The sequence below is a fragment of the Spea bombifrons genome, chromosome 2, assembly GCF_027358695.1.
Source record: "Spea bombifrons isolate aSpeBom1 chromosome 2, aSpeBom1.2.pri, whole genome shotgun sequence".
Lineage (NCBI taxonomy): Eukaryota > Metazoa > Chordata > Amphibia > Anura > Pelobatidae > Spea > Spea bombifrons.
Window position 1 is genome coordinate 43,788,191 of NC_071088.1, and position 15,336 is coordinate 43,803,526.

General features: G+C 38.9%; 1 protein-coding gene across 1 annotated transcript in view; it reads left to right on the forward strand.

The window, feature by feature from the left end:
• The window catches only part of PLXNA2 (plexin A2), a 157,911-nt gene extending 145,301 nt beyond the window's left edge, over positions 1 to 12,610 (forward strand). Inside the window, exons 23-32 of the mRNA XM_053457648.1 lie at positions 3,037 to 3,103; positions 3,704 to 3,850; positions 4,600 to 4,759; positions 5,046 to 5,149; positions 7,309 to 7,408; positions 9,307 to 9,497; positions 9,813 to 9,982; positions 10,207 to 10,419; positions 10,809 to 10,959; positions 12,227 to 12,610. Coding sequence (XP_053313623.1) covers positions 3,037 to 3,103; positions 3,704 to 3,850; positions 4,600 to 4,759; positions 5,046 to 5,149; positions 7,309 to 7,408; positions 9,307 to 9,497; positions 9,813 to 9,982; positions 10,207 to 10,419; positions 10,809 to 10,959; positions 12,227 to 12,322 — 1,399 coding nt within the window. The 3' untranslated portion in view covers positions 12,323 to 12,610. The remainder of the gene's footprint in view (positions 1 to 3,036; positions 3,104 to 3,703; positions 3,851 to 4,599; positions 4,760 to 5,045; positions 5,150 to 7,308; positions 7,409 to 9,306; positions 9,498 to 9,812; positions 9,983 to 10,206; positions 10,420 to 10,808; positions 10,960 to 12,226) is intronic.
• The last annotated feature ends 2,726 nt before the right edge of the window (positions 12,611 to 15,336 follow it).

The following is a 15,336-nucleotide window of genomic DNA, read 5'->3' on the forward strand; positions in this document are numbered from 1 at the left end:
AAGAGCGGCGGCGGGAGGGAGAGGTCCTTAGGGAGAGGGCAGTGTGGTGGCAGAGCTGCTGGTGGTTTGCGTGATCAGCAGGAACAAACATCAGAGGGTTACAAGTGCAAGACATGTTAAAGAACCAGGTGCCACTTTGGATGAAACACTTCATGCAGATACCAAATATGTTTAAAGGGGCCAATAGCCTTTTGTCGTAGCTGTGCAGTCCATGTAGACCCATGTAGTCAACCAGAGTGCATTTTGGAGGGTATTTGAATAATACTGGATTCTATTCTTAATCAATGCTTAGACTGGATTTTAATGATATTTGGGGGTGGATGGGGGTTAATTCCCCTTAAATAAATGCGTGGCGTAGCTAAAATACAATGTATTGTAATTAGGTGCTGGCTAATGGTAGCACTCCCAGATGTTGCGGATTTCCCTTAACCCCCGATGGCTGATGGATGGTCCATGTTGTTGCCGCTGTCAGAGTGAGGGGTTTATATTGTGTCTTTGTAAAAGCAGAAAGCGTAAATCATCCACTGTGTTTCTAAGTGCTTTGGAGCATTGCACTGATTATTTAATAAATAGTGATGCTGATAAGGCTTTCTTGCAACATGGAAACATTTTATTCAATGGGTTAACTTATCACTCCCAGTGTTTCAGAGGTTTCGGCTGTATTTAATTTAAATACAGTTCTTAACTATATGTGTGCTATTAAAAAAAATGGCAGAGCTTATAACATGGAGTTTACTGATTCCAGTGCGATGTTGATTGAATCAGGATTGTGGGAAAAATTATTACTTCTGGTAGCAGATCCACCATGATTTCCTTTTTTTCAGAAAATGTATGCCATTTAAAAATGCAGCCTAACAGCCCTCTATCCAGTTGATGCGTAATTAGGCTAGCAAATTATTGCAGATACGAATGTAGGGTTTTAGGAAATTAGAATCTCTCTGATGGTGAAAGAGTTAAACTGCCAACCACAATATTAAAGTGTATCTCCCCCCCACACACACGTATTCATCGGTTGAACACTCTGTGGGGCGCGTTCTTTTCGTTAAGACGAGAAAAGAAATGTAATAATTGCGGCTGCTGTGCTGCGTAGAATATATGAAAAAAAAAGTCGAGATTTGTTGGAATAATCTCTAGGGTTTTGAAATTCACGCAGCTCTGGAAAAAAAATTACAGGCATCTTTTAAAAGCCAGATTTGTTCTCTCTTTTGTGAAGCTTAACGTGAAGTGCGACGGGCCTGCACAGGATTAAAAACATGAGCAAAGGGACAAGGACACCACCTCGTGTAGCTACGACGCCTCATCCCCACCATAATATGCCCACGTATTTGTATAGGGATGCCATCTTATGTGAGAAGGGACCGTACAGTACTACTAAATATTAAGCAGGATGAATATGACCCTCGGGGGCTAATTCATTCACTGCCTACCTGAATCCCATTTGCTCTCATAGTCCCTCAAATATCAATGTGGTATTCTAAAAATACCCTGGCTTAACCAGCATACAACGTTTTAAGATCTCAATGCCATATTGGCCGCGTGAAGTTTTACACTTATCGCAGTTGGAATGGGATATCATATGTAAAAAAAAAGAAAATAAAGTTGTCCTGGGTCACAGGCACAAAATGGCTGCTCCCTGTGACGATGGCAGAAATCATTACCCTTCCATTATAAATATAACCCATGTTTCTGTATTTGGTATAGTACTCTTGAGTTTTGTTTTCTTTATATTTTATAATAACAGAGATTTTTTTTGTATTTTAAACAAGAATGTTTTCAAACCTCAGATATAATATACAGGGTTAAACAACCGTTTTTGTACAGATCCTGTGATTTTGTAAATCAAACACGCACGTTCCCTGGGTCTCCTAAGTTTTGAAAAGGTGTGAGTGTTATACTTACGGTTTCAGCTAATGCTACACACTGCTGAAAATAGAAAGGTTAACGCAGCCGACTTCCCTTGGCTGTATAAATTGATATTTGCGTATACATATTTACATTTCTATTCATGCGGGGTGTACATTCAGCTGGAATAAAAGGTGGCAGAGTATAGATTCACCAAAGGAATTTTACATTTTATGTATCCATAAATAAAGATTTAATATCCACTCTACTGCTTGAGTTTGGACTATGCTTCTCCAGTGTTGGGATGTGGCTGAGACAGCGATGAAGAAAAGAGGGACTCCAATATTATTTATTGACTGTTACATGGCAATGCAAGCAACTCTATTGTTTTGGTGAAAAAAATGGCCTATTCCTCAGATAACCGCTTTCTTTCTGCACCAGGGTAGATTGCTAAAATAAAACACTAACACCATTGCCACCTAAACTTTTCACCAAGAAAATGGGAAGTGAATTCCTGAATAGCCATAGCTCTAAAAACACTAAAAATTCAAACTTTATTAATTGAATTAAAACCTCACTAAATCTCAAGGTAGAAGAAATCTTACTAACATTCCTAGTAATCACCCCCCTTGGGTTCTTAATATCAATTTGTAGCTAGAGGAGTATCATGGAGCTATTTTATCTCAAAGTAATCTCATAGAGTAATCTCGGAGTAATCTCATAGCTACAGTAACCCTAACTCCTTATAGTACAAATAAAATGTAAGAAAAAAAGAAAACAAGCAAAAAAAAAATAAATTAAGTAAAAACTCAACATTATGAGTAAGCAGCAGTTGGGTCGTGTTCTTCCTGCATCCCATTTCCATGTGCAAGATTATCTTCTGAAGATTTGTGGCACCAGTGCTGTCCCTCTACATGGGAACATGCATATGTTTGCTGATTACAAAGATTGTATAAGCAATAATTACATCATAACCCAGCATCTGTGACAGAGCACCGAGAGAAGGAAAAACCTTCCTACCTTTGAGAATAAGGGTCACATCTGGCCTCTTGGAACTGGGAGCTTTTTTATAACCCCCACGGTTAAGCCACTGAAAGCAAATATCATTTATAATTCCATCATTGTATCTGGAAAAAGGAGACATTTTACAGCCTGGTAATGCTAACATTCTGATATTTTTCATTCACCCCATAGGACGGAATCTGTAGCAGAAAAGATGCTGACTAATTGGTTTGCGTTTCTTCTGCACAAGTTCCTCAAGGTAAGTGCTTATATGTGTTTAGTACTGTTTCACAAGAATAAGAGATGCAACGCCGGACGCATAACAACATCTGAACAATGTATGGGAAGAAAGTGGGCACACAATGCCCTAACAGCACCTATTATACTTTTATTTCCATATGTGCATAGATAACTAGTGTAGTTATCTCATTATCTAACTAGTTTAGTTATCTCTGTCACCATCAAATTAGCAATATGGATGCAGCTATAAGCTACTAATAGTTAGAGGTATATGGATTAATGCATATTCATACAGAAATTGACAGGGTAGACTTCTAAATTGTCTAATACCCCTTAAACACATATTGCTATGGGATTTTTAGAACATTAATAAGGAAGAGCAATTTGTTGGAATACAGAAACACTTAGGCAGTGCAAATAACATAAACGTTCTTATTTGCATAAGAAAATTAGCTTTAAAATCATTTAAATTAAAAACGATAAAAGCCGAATAACTGGTAAATGCCCAGCATTTTAAGTGATGCAGTTTTGTGTTGTAACTATAGAACATTTTTTGTTGCCGTATCCGTTGCACGAACACCACGCTCACAGTCAATGATATGTGTGACATTGCTTGCAGGAATGTGCCGGAGAGCCGCTGTTTATGTTGTACTGCGCTATTAAGCAGCAGATGGAAAAAGGACCCATCGATTCCATCACAGGAGAAGCTAGATATTCGTTAAGCGAAGACAAGCTGATTCGGCAGCAGATTGAGTACAAAACCCTGGTAAATGAATGAGCGGGGTAAAAGGGGAGTTAGAGGAGGAATGTGGAGCTTTGCCACAAGATGGTAAATGAATGAGCGGGGTAAAAGGGGAGTTAGAGGAGGAATGTGGAGCTTTGCTACGAGATGGTAAATGAATGAGTGGGGTAAAAGGGGAGTTAGAGGAGGAATGTGGAGCATTGCCACAAGATGGTAAATGAATGAGCGGGGTAAAAGGGGAGTTAGAGGAGGAATGTGGAGCTTTGCCACGAGATGGTAAATGAATGAGCAAGGTAAAAGGGGAGTTAGACGAGGAACGTGGAGCATCAGATGGTGGTGATGACAACATTTAGCAGATAAAGATTTCCCTTTTGCTGATGGTCTTGAACAATCCAGGCGGATTTATTATTATTAATTGTTTTATATAGCGCCATCAAATTCCGTAGCACTGTACAATGGGTAGACAGGACAAGTAGTATGTAACATAACAAATTGACTTAAGGAGACAACGGGTGAGGAGGGCCCTGCTCAGGCGAGCTTACAATCTAGAGGTTTCTCCATAAGTCTTTTTTTGTCTTTAGCAAAGATGGCACTATCAATATTTAATATGTAACGCTAAGTTATTCTTTTTTAAATGTACGAGGTGCAATGTCTCTTAAACGGATAGCAAACTAGAATTATCGATTAGCGCAGCACTTTATTAAATTCAATGTTTTCTTTTACTTACCCCTTGCTCTGTAATTCTCTAACTGCTCTTTTCCTCTCTCATTCAGATTCTAAACTGCGTGAATCCAGACAATGAAAACAGCCCAGAGATCCCAGTAAAAGCTTTAAACTGTGACACCATTACTCAGGTCAAAGAGAAAATCCTGGACGCTGTATATAAAAATGTGCCATATTCTCAGAGGCCCAGGGCTGTGGATATGGACCTTGGTATGTTAATTCAGTTGATGCTGGCATTATTAAAACCCATAAGGCATTAATACCTTAATAACGCTAGAAGTTTGAGTTGGTTGAAAAAGTCGCATAAGTGGCTGAACCTAGCAAAAATTATAGTCGATATTTTTCTACTTTTTATTAGTTTCTGTTACGATTTTTTTTTAAGTGCTATAGAAATGAGTGATATTATCCTTTTCCCAAGAGGTGTTGTTTGGGTGCAGATGGGCTTCTGTTACCTTAGCCTTGACATGACCGATGCCATTTGACCTTTTTTTTGCAGAATGGAGGCAAGGTCGTATAGCTAGAGTGGTTTTACAGGATGAAGACATCACAACCAAGATAGAAGGGGACTGGAAGAGGCTAAATACCCTCATGCATTATCAGGTAACCATTAATTTGATAAAATAATAATAATAATAATAAAAAGCTACAGTGAACAATCATTTAAAGTGGACCAAAGTCACACTCTTATGAGTGTCAAAATCATAAAGCACAATATGGACATGGGCAGGGTACATCATGGGATTTTCTGGATCTAGAGGTAGTCAGCGAGATTACACAAGACATGCTTACCTCCTAGCAGTGTATAAAGTATCCGCATTATTGTTGATGTCAGACATCCATCTGTATATAGTATATTGCATTTTTATGATATAATCTATAATGAATAGAGCTAGACAGTGCATTACTTTGTGCTGATGGGACACTAGCGCTAGACTGCTGACCTGCTCAGTGCCTGGAATATAGGATTGGCAGTGAAAGGCTGCATTCGGACCAGTGAACGGTTTTACATACGGTATACAGAAAACCAAAACTGTACTGTGGGCTGATAAGCCTTGGGGGGGTGGGGGTTGTATGTGTGCCACCAGACTATAATTACAATCATCACAGCTATTACTCCCTACACATTTATCAAAATTACCCACGGGAAGCAAATTATTCTACTGGGCATCCACATAATGACCAGAGGGAAAACAAGCAATTATAGCACTGCTTGTGTGGTGTGCCAAGGTTAAAAATGGCCTGCTTGCCCCTTTTAGTCATTGTGTTGGCATGTAGCGCGTAAGAGTGTGATGAAAATAAACATGCAACAATATGGCAAGTTCCCATTAAAATAAATATTGCCATTTGTTAAAGATTTAACCAAATTTTCTGGCACAAACAACTTTAAGTTTTCATTGTATGATTCCAAGTTAGATTTATAAGGAGGGTAAAACCATGGAACTTTACTTAAAGCAGCTATAACAGAATCTCGTTAGCGCTAATATTCATTTACGGTTTGACTTTTGCCTAATTAATCCTCTTGATGTAATAGAAGGACAGGCAATTTAAACATCTGAAAGATGGCTTTACTGCCTGTCCTACCATAAATCACATTTTTATAAAGTTCATAAAACTGGTTAGGATAAAAAATGGTTTAATAAGAATGCTTTATGGTCCATAACATTATGATAGCAGCTTTATTCCCATTGTACTTCTGCTTTAATTAAATCAGCAACATTTTTCTCCGTATTTCAGATGGGGTTATAAATGAGAGAGACACGGAAATTTTCCAAGTTTTCCAAATTTCCGGTTCTCGCACCAAGTGCCTTTGAACGTTTGAATGCAGGGTTGGGTTATGTGGAAATGCCACAGGAAATAACTGACATAGCTCGTCGAAGCTGCATTGTTTGCCAAGCAGAAAAGCTAAAAAAAAAAAAAAAAAAAAGAAAAATCAATCTGTAATTCCAAGAATATTAACAGTTGTTTTAAGGGATAGTTGTAACATATAATTTGTAAGGAGAAAGGGGAAACGCACAATGATGATTGGTCTAAAAAACATAGTAACACAAGCTATGATAGTGATTGGCTCCTTATTATTTTCATCATTGAATTGGTTAAAAAAAATTCAGGAAATAAAATATTGAATATTATTTTTTAAACCTTTTTAGCATGCTGTTAGTAGACAGAAATTGTACATTTCATGTAAACACTAATAGAGCCCATCTAAAGAAGACAATACAGAGGTCTCAAAAGCCTACGTAACATAATTTTCTTTGTTAGTCTAATAAATGGTTATCACTGGCGACTAAAGGCTCTTTGGTCCATATGGCTATATACGTTTCCCTTCATACAAATAAACTAGTCCGTTCTTCCACTTCCCACCTCCGATGTTATTGCAGCGTTTCCCTATGCAATAACTATTTGCCCTCACCCTCCAAGCCCCCACGGTGCATGCCAAGATGGCTCCTTTGCCAAACAAACATGTTGAAGATGAGCGGCCGGGCACAGTTCAAAGATTTCAGTTTTGTAAATTCAGCAGATGCTACAGGAGGGATACAGGGAACAAAAAAACATGTCTGACACATTTCGCACCTCCAGGCTCTTAGTCATCAGCAAGAAATAATAAAACTCTCATCGTGTAGCAATAAAGCTTTTAATTTGCACACTTTTTTCCTTCAATTTACGATAAATGATTTGGTTTTCTTGCCTGTGCAGTTACATTTTGTGACCACAAGGAGGCAGCAGAGCTCCAGACTGACTACATTTTCTATTCCAAACAGGTCTCTGACCGCTCAGTGGTAGCCCTTGTTCCAAAACAAACATCATCCTATAACATCCCAGCTTCAGCCAGCATTTCTCGGACCTCCATCAGCAGATATGGTGAGAAAAAGCTCCTGTATAAAAAAAAAAAAAAAAAAAAAAAAAAGGAAGCTATCTGAAATATAAACCTGACACGTCTAGTACATTATTAGATTTGATTTATTCTCTACACTAGTTATAGTGAGTCTTCTCTATCACACCTTCTCTAATTTGTGTATGAAATATACAATTGTGTCACTGTAACATTTGTCTGTGTGTGTGTGTGTGTGTGTGTGTGTGTGTGTGTGTGTGTGTGTGTGTGTGTGTGTGTGTGTGTGTGTGTGTGTGAAATAACTGCTTATACTCTTGTCAGGAGAGATTTAAAATGTGTATCATTGGGGTCTGAGGGTGACTATGCAATCACTTCAACTAGATGAGATGATTATAAAAGATTTTATTTTTTAAAGTAATGATTTTAATTAAGTACTGGCGTTTGGCTATGGATTATTTTGTTCTGCAATCCATTCTACATTCTCAGGCACTCAGAGTGTTAAGATAATATCTGGTCTTTGGTCTCATCTTAGATTCATAACAACCAATACGCCTTATACAGGCATCAAATTATCTTTCTATATTATCGCGTTCCACTTACCTACCACCCTCTGAGTTATTATATTTATGCATATTTCCACAGTATGTCTGTGATACAACATTAAAGATTTTCATTAGTATCATGCATGTTATTGTATGCCTATAGCCAGGTGGTAAAGTCCAGTTTTCAAGAGCCTGATCCCACAGCTTTGATTTCATTATTATTATTTTTTTTTTTATTATTATTATTATTTTTTTTTAATAAAATTCAAAACCTATACAAGGACAAGTGGACAAACTGTTTGAGTAGAATCATTTTACATTGGTGTTGGTTAACCCTTGTTGTATCTCAGAGGTTTCAAGTCTCTCTTTATGCGGTGCAAATCGTCAGCACGGAAGGGGACTGAAGCATGAAGAAAGATAAAGCCCCATTACATTTTACTAATACTAAATAATACCCAGCAGGCCCATTCTAGAACGCACACTCGTCCCCGCCTTTGCAAAAACCCACACGGCCCATTTTCATTCAGATCACACCATAGAAAGTCGTAAATCACTGAGGATAGTCTACGAGGGTTAGCGTCTCCAGAAACATTTTTCTCCTTCGTTCATTAGCATGCAAATTATAGACGCTTTTGCAAGTGTGGTTGTGCAAAAAGAATAATAGTAAACATTATGGTGCATCATTACATTTTGTTATTCCAATTGAACACTACCGTTGTTTGTGGATTTCAGACCCAGCGTTTAGTATATAGTTGTAACACAAAAGCTACTCCTGTTTCCGCTCCTGAGGGAGTTACCTGCTGAAATATTAATGATGGGGTTGGAAATTGTAATGGGGCTGTGCATTGTGTAGGATGGACGGAGAGAGGGCAGAAAAGAAGGATTTTCTAGCAGATACACTATTGTCGGGCCGGCAGAAATTTCTGGAGAACATCTGATCATGCTTCCTGCATCCCCAGCTTTTACTGTATAATAGCATCTGCTTGACAACATAGCATGTCTCGATCCTGATAAACATGGTCTTGAAAGCATGCTTTTGGCAGGTAGAATTTATTGCATTCGCTATGACGCTATTAGTGGCCTACAAACCTCATCTGCTTATAGCTGTCTGAATGGCAAGGAAACTGGAGAATTTAAGAGCTGCAGAATTAAGCAGATACATTTCTGGCACAATCATGGATGACTGTGTATATGTACAGTGTTTTGGTTTAGGGAGGTGATAACAAGAAAATACTAAGCACATACCTATTAAGGTTAAGGTGACAATTGTTTCAAACTTCAGAATTTGGCTTTTTTTTTTGCTCTGCAATAAATAATATAATTATATCTTAACTTGTTAGTTAACCTTTAAGCTGCATTGTGTAACCCAGCATTTTCTCCCTCAGATTCCACATTCCGCTACACTGGTAGTCCCGACAGCCTGCGCTCGCGTGCTCCTATGATCACCCCAGATCTAGAGAGTGGGGTGAAAGTCTGGCATCTGGTGAAAAATCATGAACATGGAGATCAGAAAGAGGGAGATCGTGGTAGCAAAATGGTATCTGAAATCTACCTTACCAGGCTGCTAGCTACCAAGGTAAGCAAATAATTATTTTTTTTTTTTTTAATACTTTTGATTCTGAGTTTAATACAGATTGAATCAAGATCCACATTGAAGTCAAGGATAATTTCAGAAACCTCATAAAAGTTTAAGCTGATTTTGTGTATAAGTACATGTAAAAGCTTCTAACTACATCTGCCTGTCTTTCTTACAGTAAGAGGTCACAGTTTTAATTAACAGAAGCATTTGGATACTAATCATATTGGTTGTAATGCAGAATGTAGTGTTTGCCACAGAGCTTTTCAATGTACAACGTGTTGTAGTTTTAAAACCTATTTTTGTTCATTGTAGGGAACTCTGCAGAAGTTTGTGGATGACCTATTTGAGACACTTTTTAGTACGGTGCACCGTGGGAGCGCGCTTCCCCTTGCCATCAAATACATGTTTGACTTCCTGGATGAACAGGCCGATAGACATGGGATTTACGACACAGATGTGAGGCACACGTGGAAGAGCAACTGGTAAGAAAGGAGTAATGGGGACATAGAACAAAGGATACCAGAAAATGTATGACTGGATTGTATAAAATTATTATTGGGAGAAGAGGGCTGTAGATAGAGTTCCATCTAGTGGTCAAAATGTGGAAATGCCCTCAGCCTTATCTTTACAAATGCAAAACTAAATAATGTACCCTTCACTTACTTTATCTTGTGTGTCCATCTCTCCATCTTTCTGATCCATCCAGCCTCCCACTCCGGTTTTGGGTGAATGTCATCAAGAATCCCCAGTTTGTGTTTGACATTCACAAGGGTAGCATCACAGATGCCTGTCTTTCTGTGGTGGCACAAACGTTCATGGACTCTTGTTCCACTTCGGAGCACCGGCTGGGCAAAGATTCGCCCAGCAATAAGTTGCTGTATGCCAAGGACATACCCAATTACAAGAATTGGGTAGAGAGGTGAGTTTGTGTCGCGCACTGCTTAGAAAATCCCTTTTCCTTAAAAAAAATATATAAAACACAAGGGTAACACACATGTATTCAATAAAAAAAGAGAGATACTAAGCACCATATTTACAGGGGTTTTGATTACATTCCCTGAGTCCCCAGATCACAAAGTAATGGAGTTTTAAACCCCTGGAGATGTTTCTCCTTCTGATTACAGTAGTGCCTAATAACATTCAAATTCTTGGGATTCACTGCCCATAACAAGCTTCAGAGTAAGGAAATGAATGAGCCTCTGCATTAGGGGATTCCTTTGGTAAAATGTAAACTGTTAACAAAGGGCTTTCCCTTGGGGTACTCTTTGCAAAGACAGTAAGTTCAGTAAGAGTCTCTGATTTCTGCAGGTATTATGCTGATATTGCCAAACTACCAGCCATCAGTGACCAAGATATGAATGCCTACCTCGCAGAGCAGTCTCGCATGCATGCAGCAGAATTCAACATGCTGAGCGCACTCAACGAGATCTACTCCTACATCAGTAAATACAGCGTGGAGGTGAGAAATGTTAATAGGAACCATTGTACATGCACAATATAAACGTATTTACATAGTTTAATGTGGTTACAGTGAAAATTTGTCAAGCAAACCTTGAGTCTACGTGACTTATGATTTAGGGTCCCTAATATACAGTACAAACAAGTGTTTCATAATTCAAGGATGTAAAATTTGCCAAGCACCCAGGTTGCATCCAACCGACTTGCCCAGCACACAGATTGCATCCACAGGATTTACCCAGCACCCACATTGCACACAGAGACATGACTTTCCCAGATTGCATCAGCAGAATTTATTCAGCACCCACAGTGGCCTCCTCTCAGACTCTTGGGTCTCCTTTCCTCCCTTTTCTCTCTACCTGTCTGCTTTCTCTCATTCTCCATTCTCATGATGCCCCCTTCTCCCCATCTCGCATTCCCTTTTCTCTTTATCTCTTGTCTTAATCTCTTCCCTTTGTCCGCATATTTCCTCCTCATTATTTGCCCTCTTCTCCCTGTCTCTCCCCTTATTCATTATGTCTCTTCTTTCTTGTTATCTCTGCTACTTTGCCCCATTTCTCATTATCTCTCCCTTTGCTTCACATCTCCCTTCTTTCTCGGTATCCTCCTCACTATATCTCCCTTTTCTCACTTTCTCTCCCTTTTCTCATTATCTCCCCCATTCCTCTCTCATCATTATCTCTCTGCCATAGCTTACTCTCTATCTCTCCATCTGTCTCTCCCCTTTGTCACTACCTATATCTCCCCTTTCTCCCCATCACTTACCTTGCTTTTGTTCGGTGTTGGTAGTGTGAGGCTTCTGTCTCTCTTTTCTCTCGATGTGTGCACAACTTCACTGCTGACATCATATCCCAGCATTCAGCATCGATCGCGAGGGAGCAGTGAGACAGAACAGACCTTGTGCTCCCTTTATTTAGGGCTAGTTAGAGGAAGATCTATGATCTCCCCTACCCACCCTGCTCCACCAGCCATGAGCAATTCAATCTGCCACAGAGGCACCACCACGTAGATCTGCGCTGTAGGCCGACGCTTACCTTGCATTAAGGTAGCACTGGCATTGAGCACAGGACGGCAGTCCACACCTGCTGCACCCCCTAGTGACGTCTCCAATGATTGGCATATCAGATATTTTATATTGTTACTGTGGGGGGGAAAAACATGAGCAGGAATCATGGATAATCTTCAGTGTGACAATCCAACTTTAAACAGAAATCACTTTGCATTTTTTGCCTGTCCCCAAAACTAACATCTCTTTATTTCCCCAACAGCTCATCACAGCCCTGGAACATGATGAGCAGGGTCGTCGACACCGCCTGGCCTACAAAGTGGAGCAGTTGATAGGAGCAATGAGTTTTGACAGCTGAGCTTGACCATTTCTCTCCACGACCAAGGAAAGGGGAGAGACTCCTGGCAAACACTTTTAAGACAGAGTTGCAGGTCTTCTGGCCTTTCCTTCCAACTGTGAAAAAAACTGACGTCAAACGTCAGTAGGTCTTACAATAACTTGGTTCCCTCAAAGGAACAAGGAAAGCAGCCAAACCCTTTCCTCTCGATATAATTCAGAACATGACAACTTCACAGGAGTTTCCATGAACTAGACAGGCTGCTGAATGCATGTTCTATGTAAATTAATAGACTGGAACAAAAGAAAAGACTCAGCTGCTCTGTTTGTTGGTTTGATCGATTGTTTAGCTTGTTTTTCTCTTCAACTGACTCTTTTTTTTAAATTATTTATTGTTTTATTGGGTGTTGGACATGGGGAAAAGTATATTATTTTCCATTCATCAGGAACACATAGGGAATTTTTAAATGGATGTTCTGTGATTTCAGTGGCATTTTGTTTGTTTTTGTTTTTTTCTTCATTTGCACTGGTTTAACATGACTTTCAAGGATGCCATACTATGAACGTGCATCGGACAAAGGTGGTGTTATAAGAAGCAGTCTCCGTAGCCTGATACCTAGCTACCAGCTCACAGAAATACCGATCTACAAGAGGTGTGTTTCTGAAATCCAGTAGAATCACCTTTCACTGAAACATCTGCATTAACTCTTTAAAAGTCTACAGCAAAGTACATGATTTATTGTCCACCAACATCACGGTCAAAGGCCATTCAGCGGACCTATCATTATTACTGTAATCCATGGGACAAAACGGTCTTACAATTCTAAGATGCTCATTGTGATGTTACTTCCGTTCTTTTGTTACTCATTTTGTCTGACTTAGGGACATGGTAGCTTGGCAAAAATTTGGTTGAAAGAGGTGGTGTAGTATTTATTGCCAAAATTAAATGTACCGTGCCATGTACCTGCGTATACTATGCACAGATCTTAATTATCTAGTGTGCTTGTCATGAAACACATGAAAACCCTTTGCTAGTTAAGTCTCAGATTATGTAATTGGTCTATTGTAAACTTTGGCTTAATACTAACATGCCATTATAAGGTAGCATAATGAATGCAAACTCACCGAAAAATGAAATATTGTATTTTAAGAATACATTTTAACTTCTGTATCCGTCTGCAAATAATTGTTACCTGTAAAGAAATGTCCTGTTAACAATCGATTCTATATATATAGGACAAAAAAAACCCTACAAGTCTTAATGAAGACCAAGCTGCTTTGGTGTAAAGCTGGACTTGCTCTATAACAGCTTGGACCTCTGGCACTTCAGAGATTCATAGATTCATACATTAATAGCAGTGCAATAACACGTAGAATTGCCTGACCCCCTCCTTAAAACTGGGCACTTAAATCAGAACTGTATAAAAACCGCGTTCTTATTCCCTAAGCAGGGGGCACAGAGGATACAACCGGTCAAAGGCTGCTAAACTACCCTATAATTGACTTTATTTTTTAAATTTTCCGCTTTAGACATAGCCATGGTCAAATAAAGAGGTACCACTTAAAGTAACACATCCTCCCGTATTCATAATTCTGTGTACGGCAAGCGTTCCACATGTTTGCGAGACTTACCAAATCCACACTTGATCAGTGCCTTCTCTTGCCCGTTTCTTGACATTATGGGAATATAAACAGTGTGTTATATAGTGGTTAGGCCATCTACCGGGAAGGACATTGGCTGTGGAGCCATACAAAACATGATGATGTGGCAGATGGTAAACAGTGCCACCCAGGAGCAAGTGATGCCTCAGCAAGTTCTAAAAATGCAGCTGAACCTTGTTTTGTTGGCAGCCATTGAGTACTGAATTGTGCATCCATTAATTATATTTTTTATATATTTAAGTACCTAAATACTTAAAATAGTACAACACTGTGTGATTTAAAAACACTACAAAATGTCGCCAGCAACCATCAAAAAGTCTTATTTTTTAAATAAATTTTATCATATCAAATAACAGCAGAAACTGCTGTGAAATAAGATATTCTCTGTCCACAAAATACATAAATAGCATGCATTTTTTTTCTACATCCTTCTATGACTTTTGGGTTTTCTTAGAATCTTCTTACCTTTTTTGGACCCCAAAAATTTCTGTTATCACAGGAATAGTATCTAAGTTGAATTAGTCGGTAATGTTATAGAAGCGATGTGTGAGTCACCTGCATTATTTGTAATTCTGTATCATCTGTAACAGTTGCCTGTGTTAGGTTGAGTTGCAAAACCTTGCCCGCAAATTTTTTGAATAATGATATGTTTACAGCGGCCATGACTTGAAATAGCTTTGCGTATTTATTTTTGATTGTTTTGTCTGTCAGTTACCCGTTGAAAACATCTGCCTCTCAGGGCGTGTCGTTTACGATGGCGGTTTTCTCAAATCTGTTTCAACATTCCTTTTTTTAATTTAAAATAGCTAATTATGCCATCGTCAAGTACAAGCCACCTTTATGTATTTAATTAACGGAAGCTTTCTCCTACAAAGCAGAAAAGCGTTCCGCAAACCCACAAAAATTAGTCAAGTAACTGTGGCTACAGGCCATGAAGGTTTAAATTCACTATTAGACTGCTTATGCATCCCTTCTGTTCATTCCCTCGCTATAGTTCAAAGCTCATTCCAACTTTCTCTTGCCAAGACCATTTTATAGCTATGGATGTGAGTAAAGCTTAGCACGAGAGGGTTCACTGGCGGGAGGGTTGACATGAGAGTTTGCATTTCCAATTCTAGTACTATTGCCTTTATGGAATCCATATTCCATTGTAGGAAGGCTACAGCACAGATGAGAGTTTTGGAGGAAAAAAGGAAACATCCTTAATTTAAGTAGTGCCATAATTCATAAAATTAGGTATCATATGCATTAAACCTCCAAATCAGAATACAGGGGGACTTCCTTCCCCTATGCCACAGAATTTCTCTACGATAGTATATATCTTCTGCTCTCCCTGTTATTTTGTATGTCTGCTTTGTTCTTTCTGTCATTTTT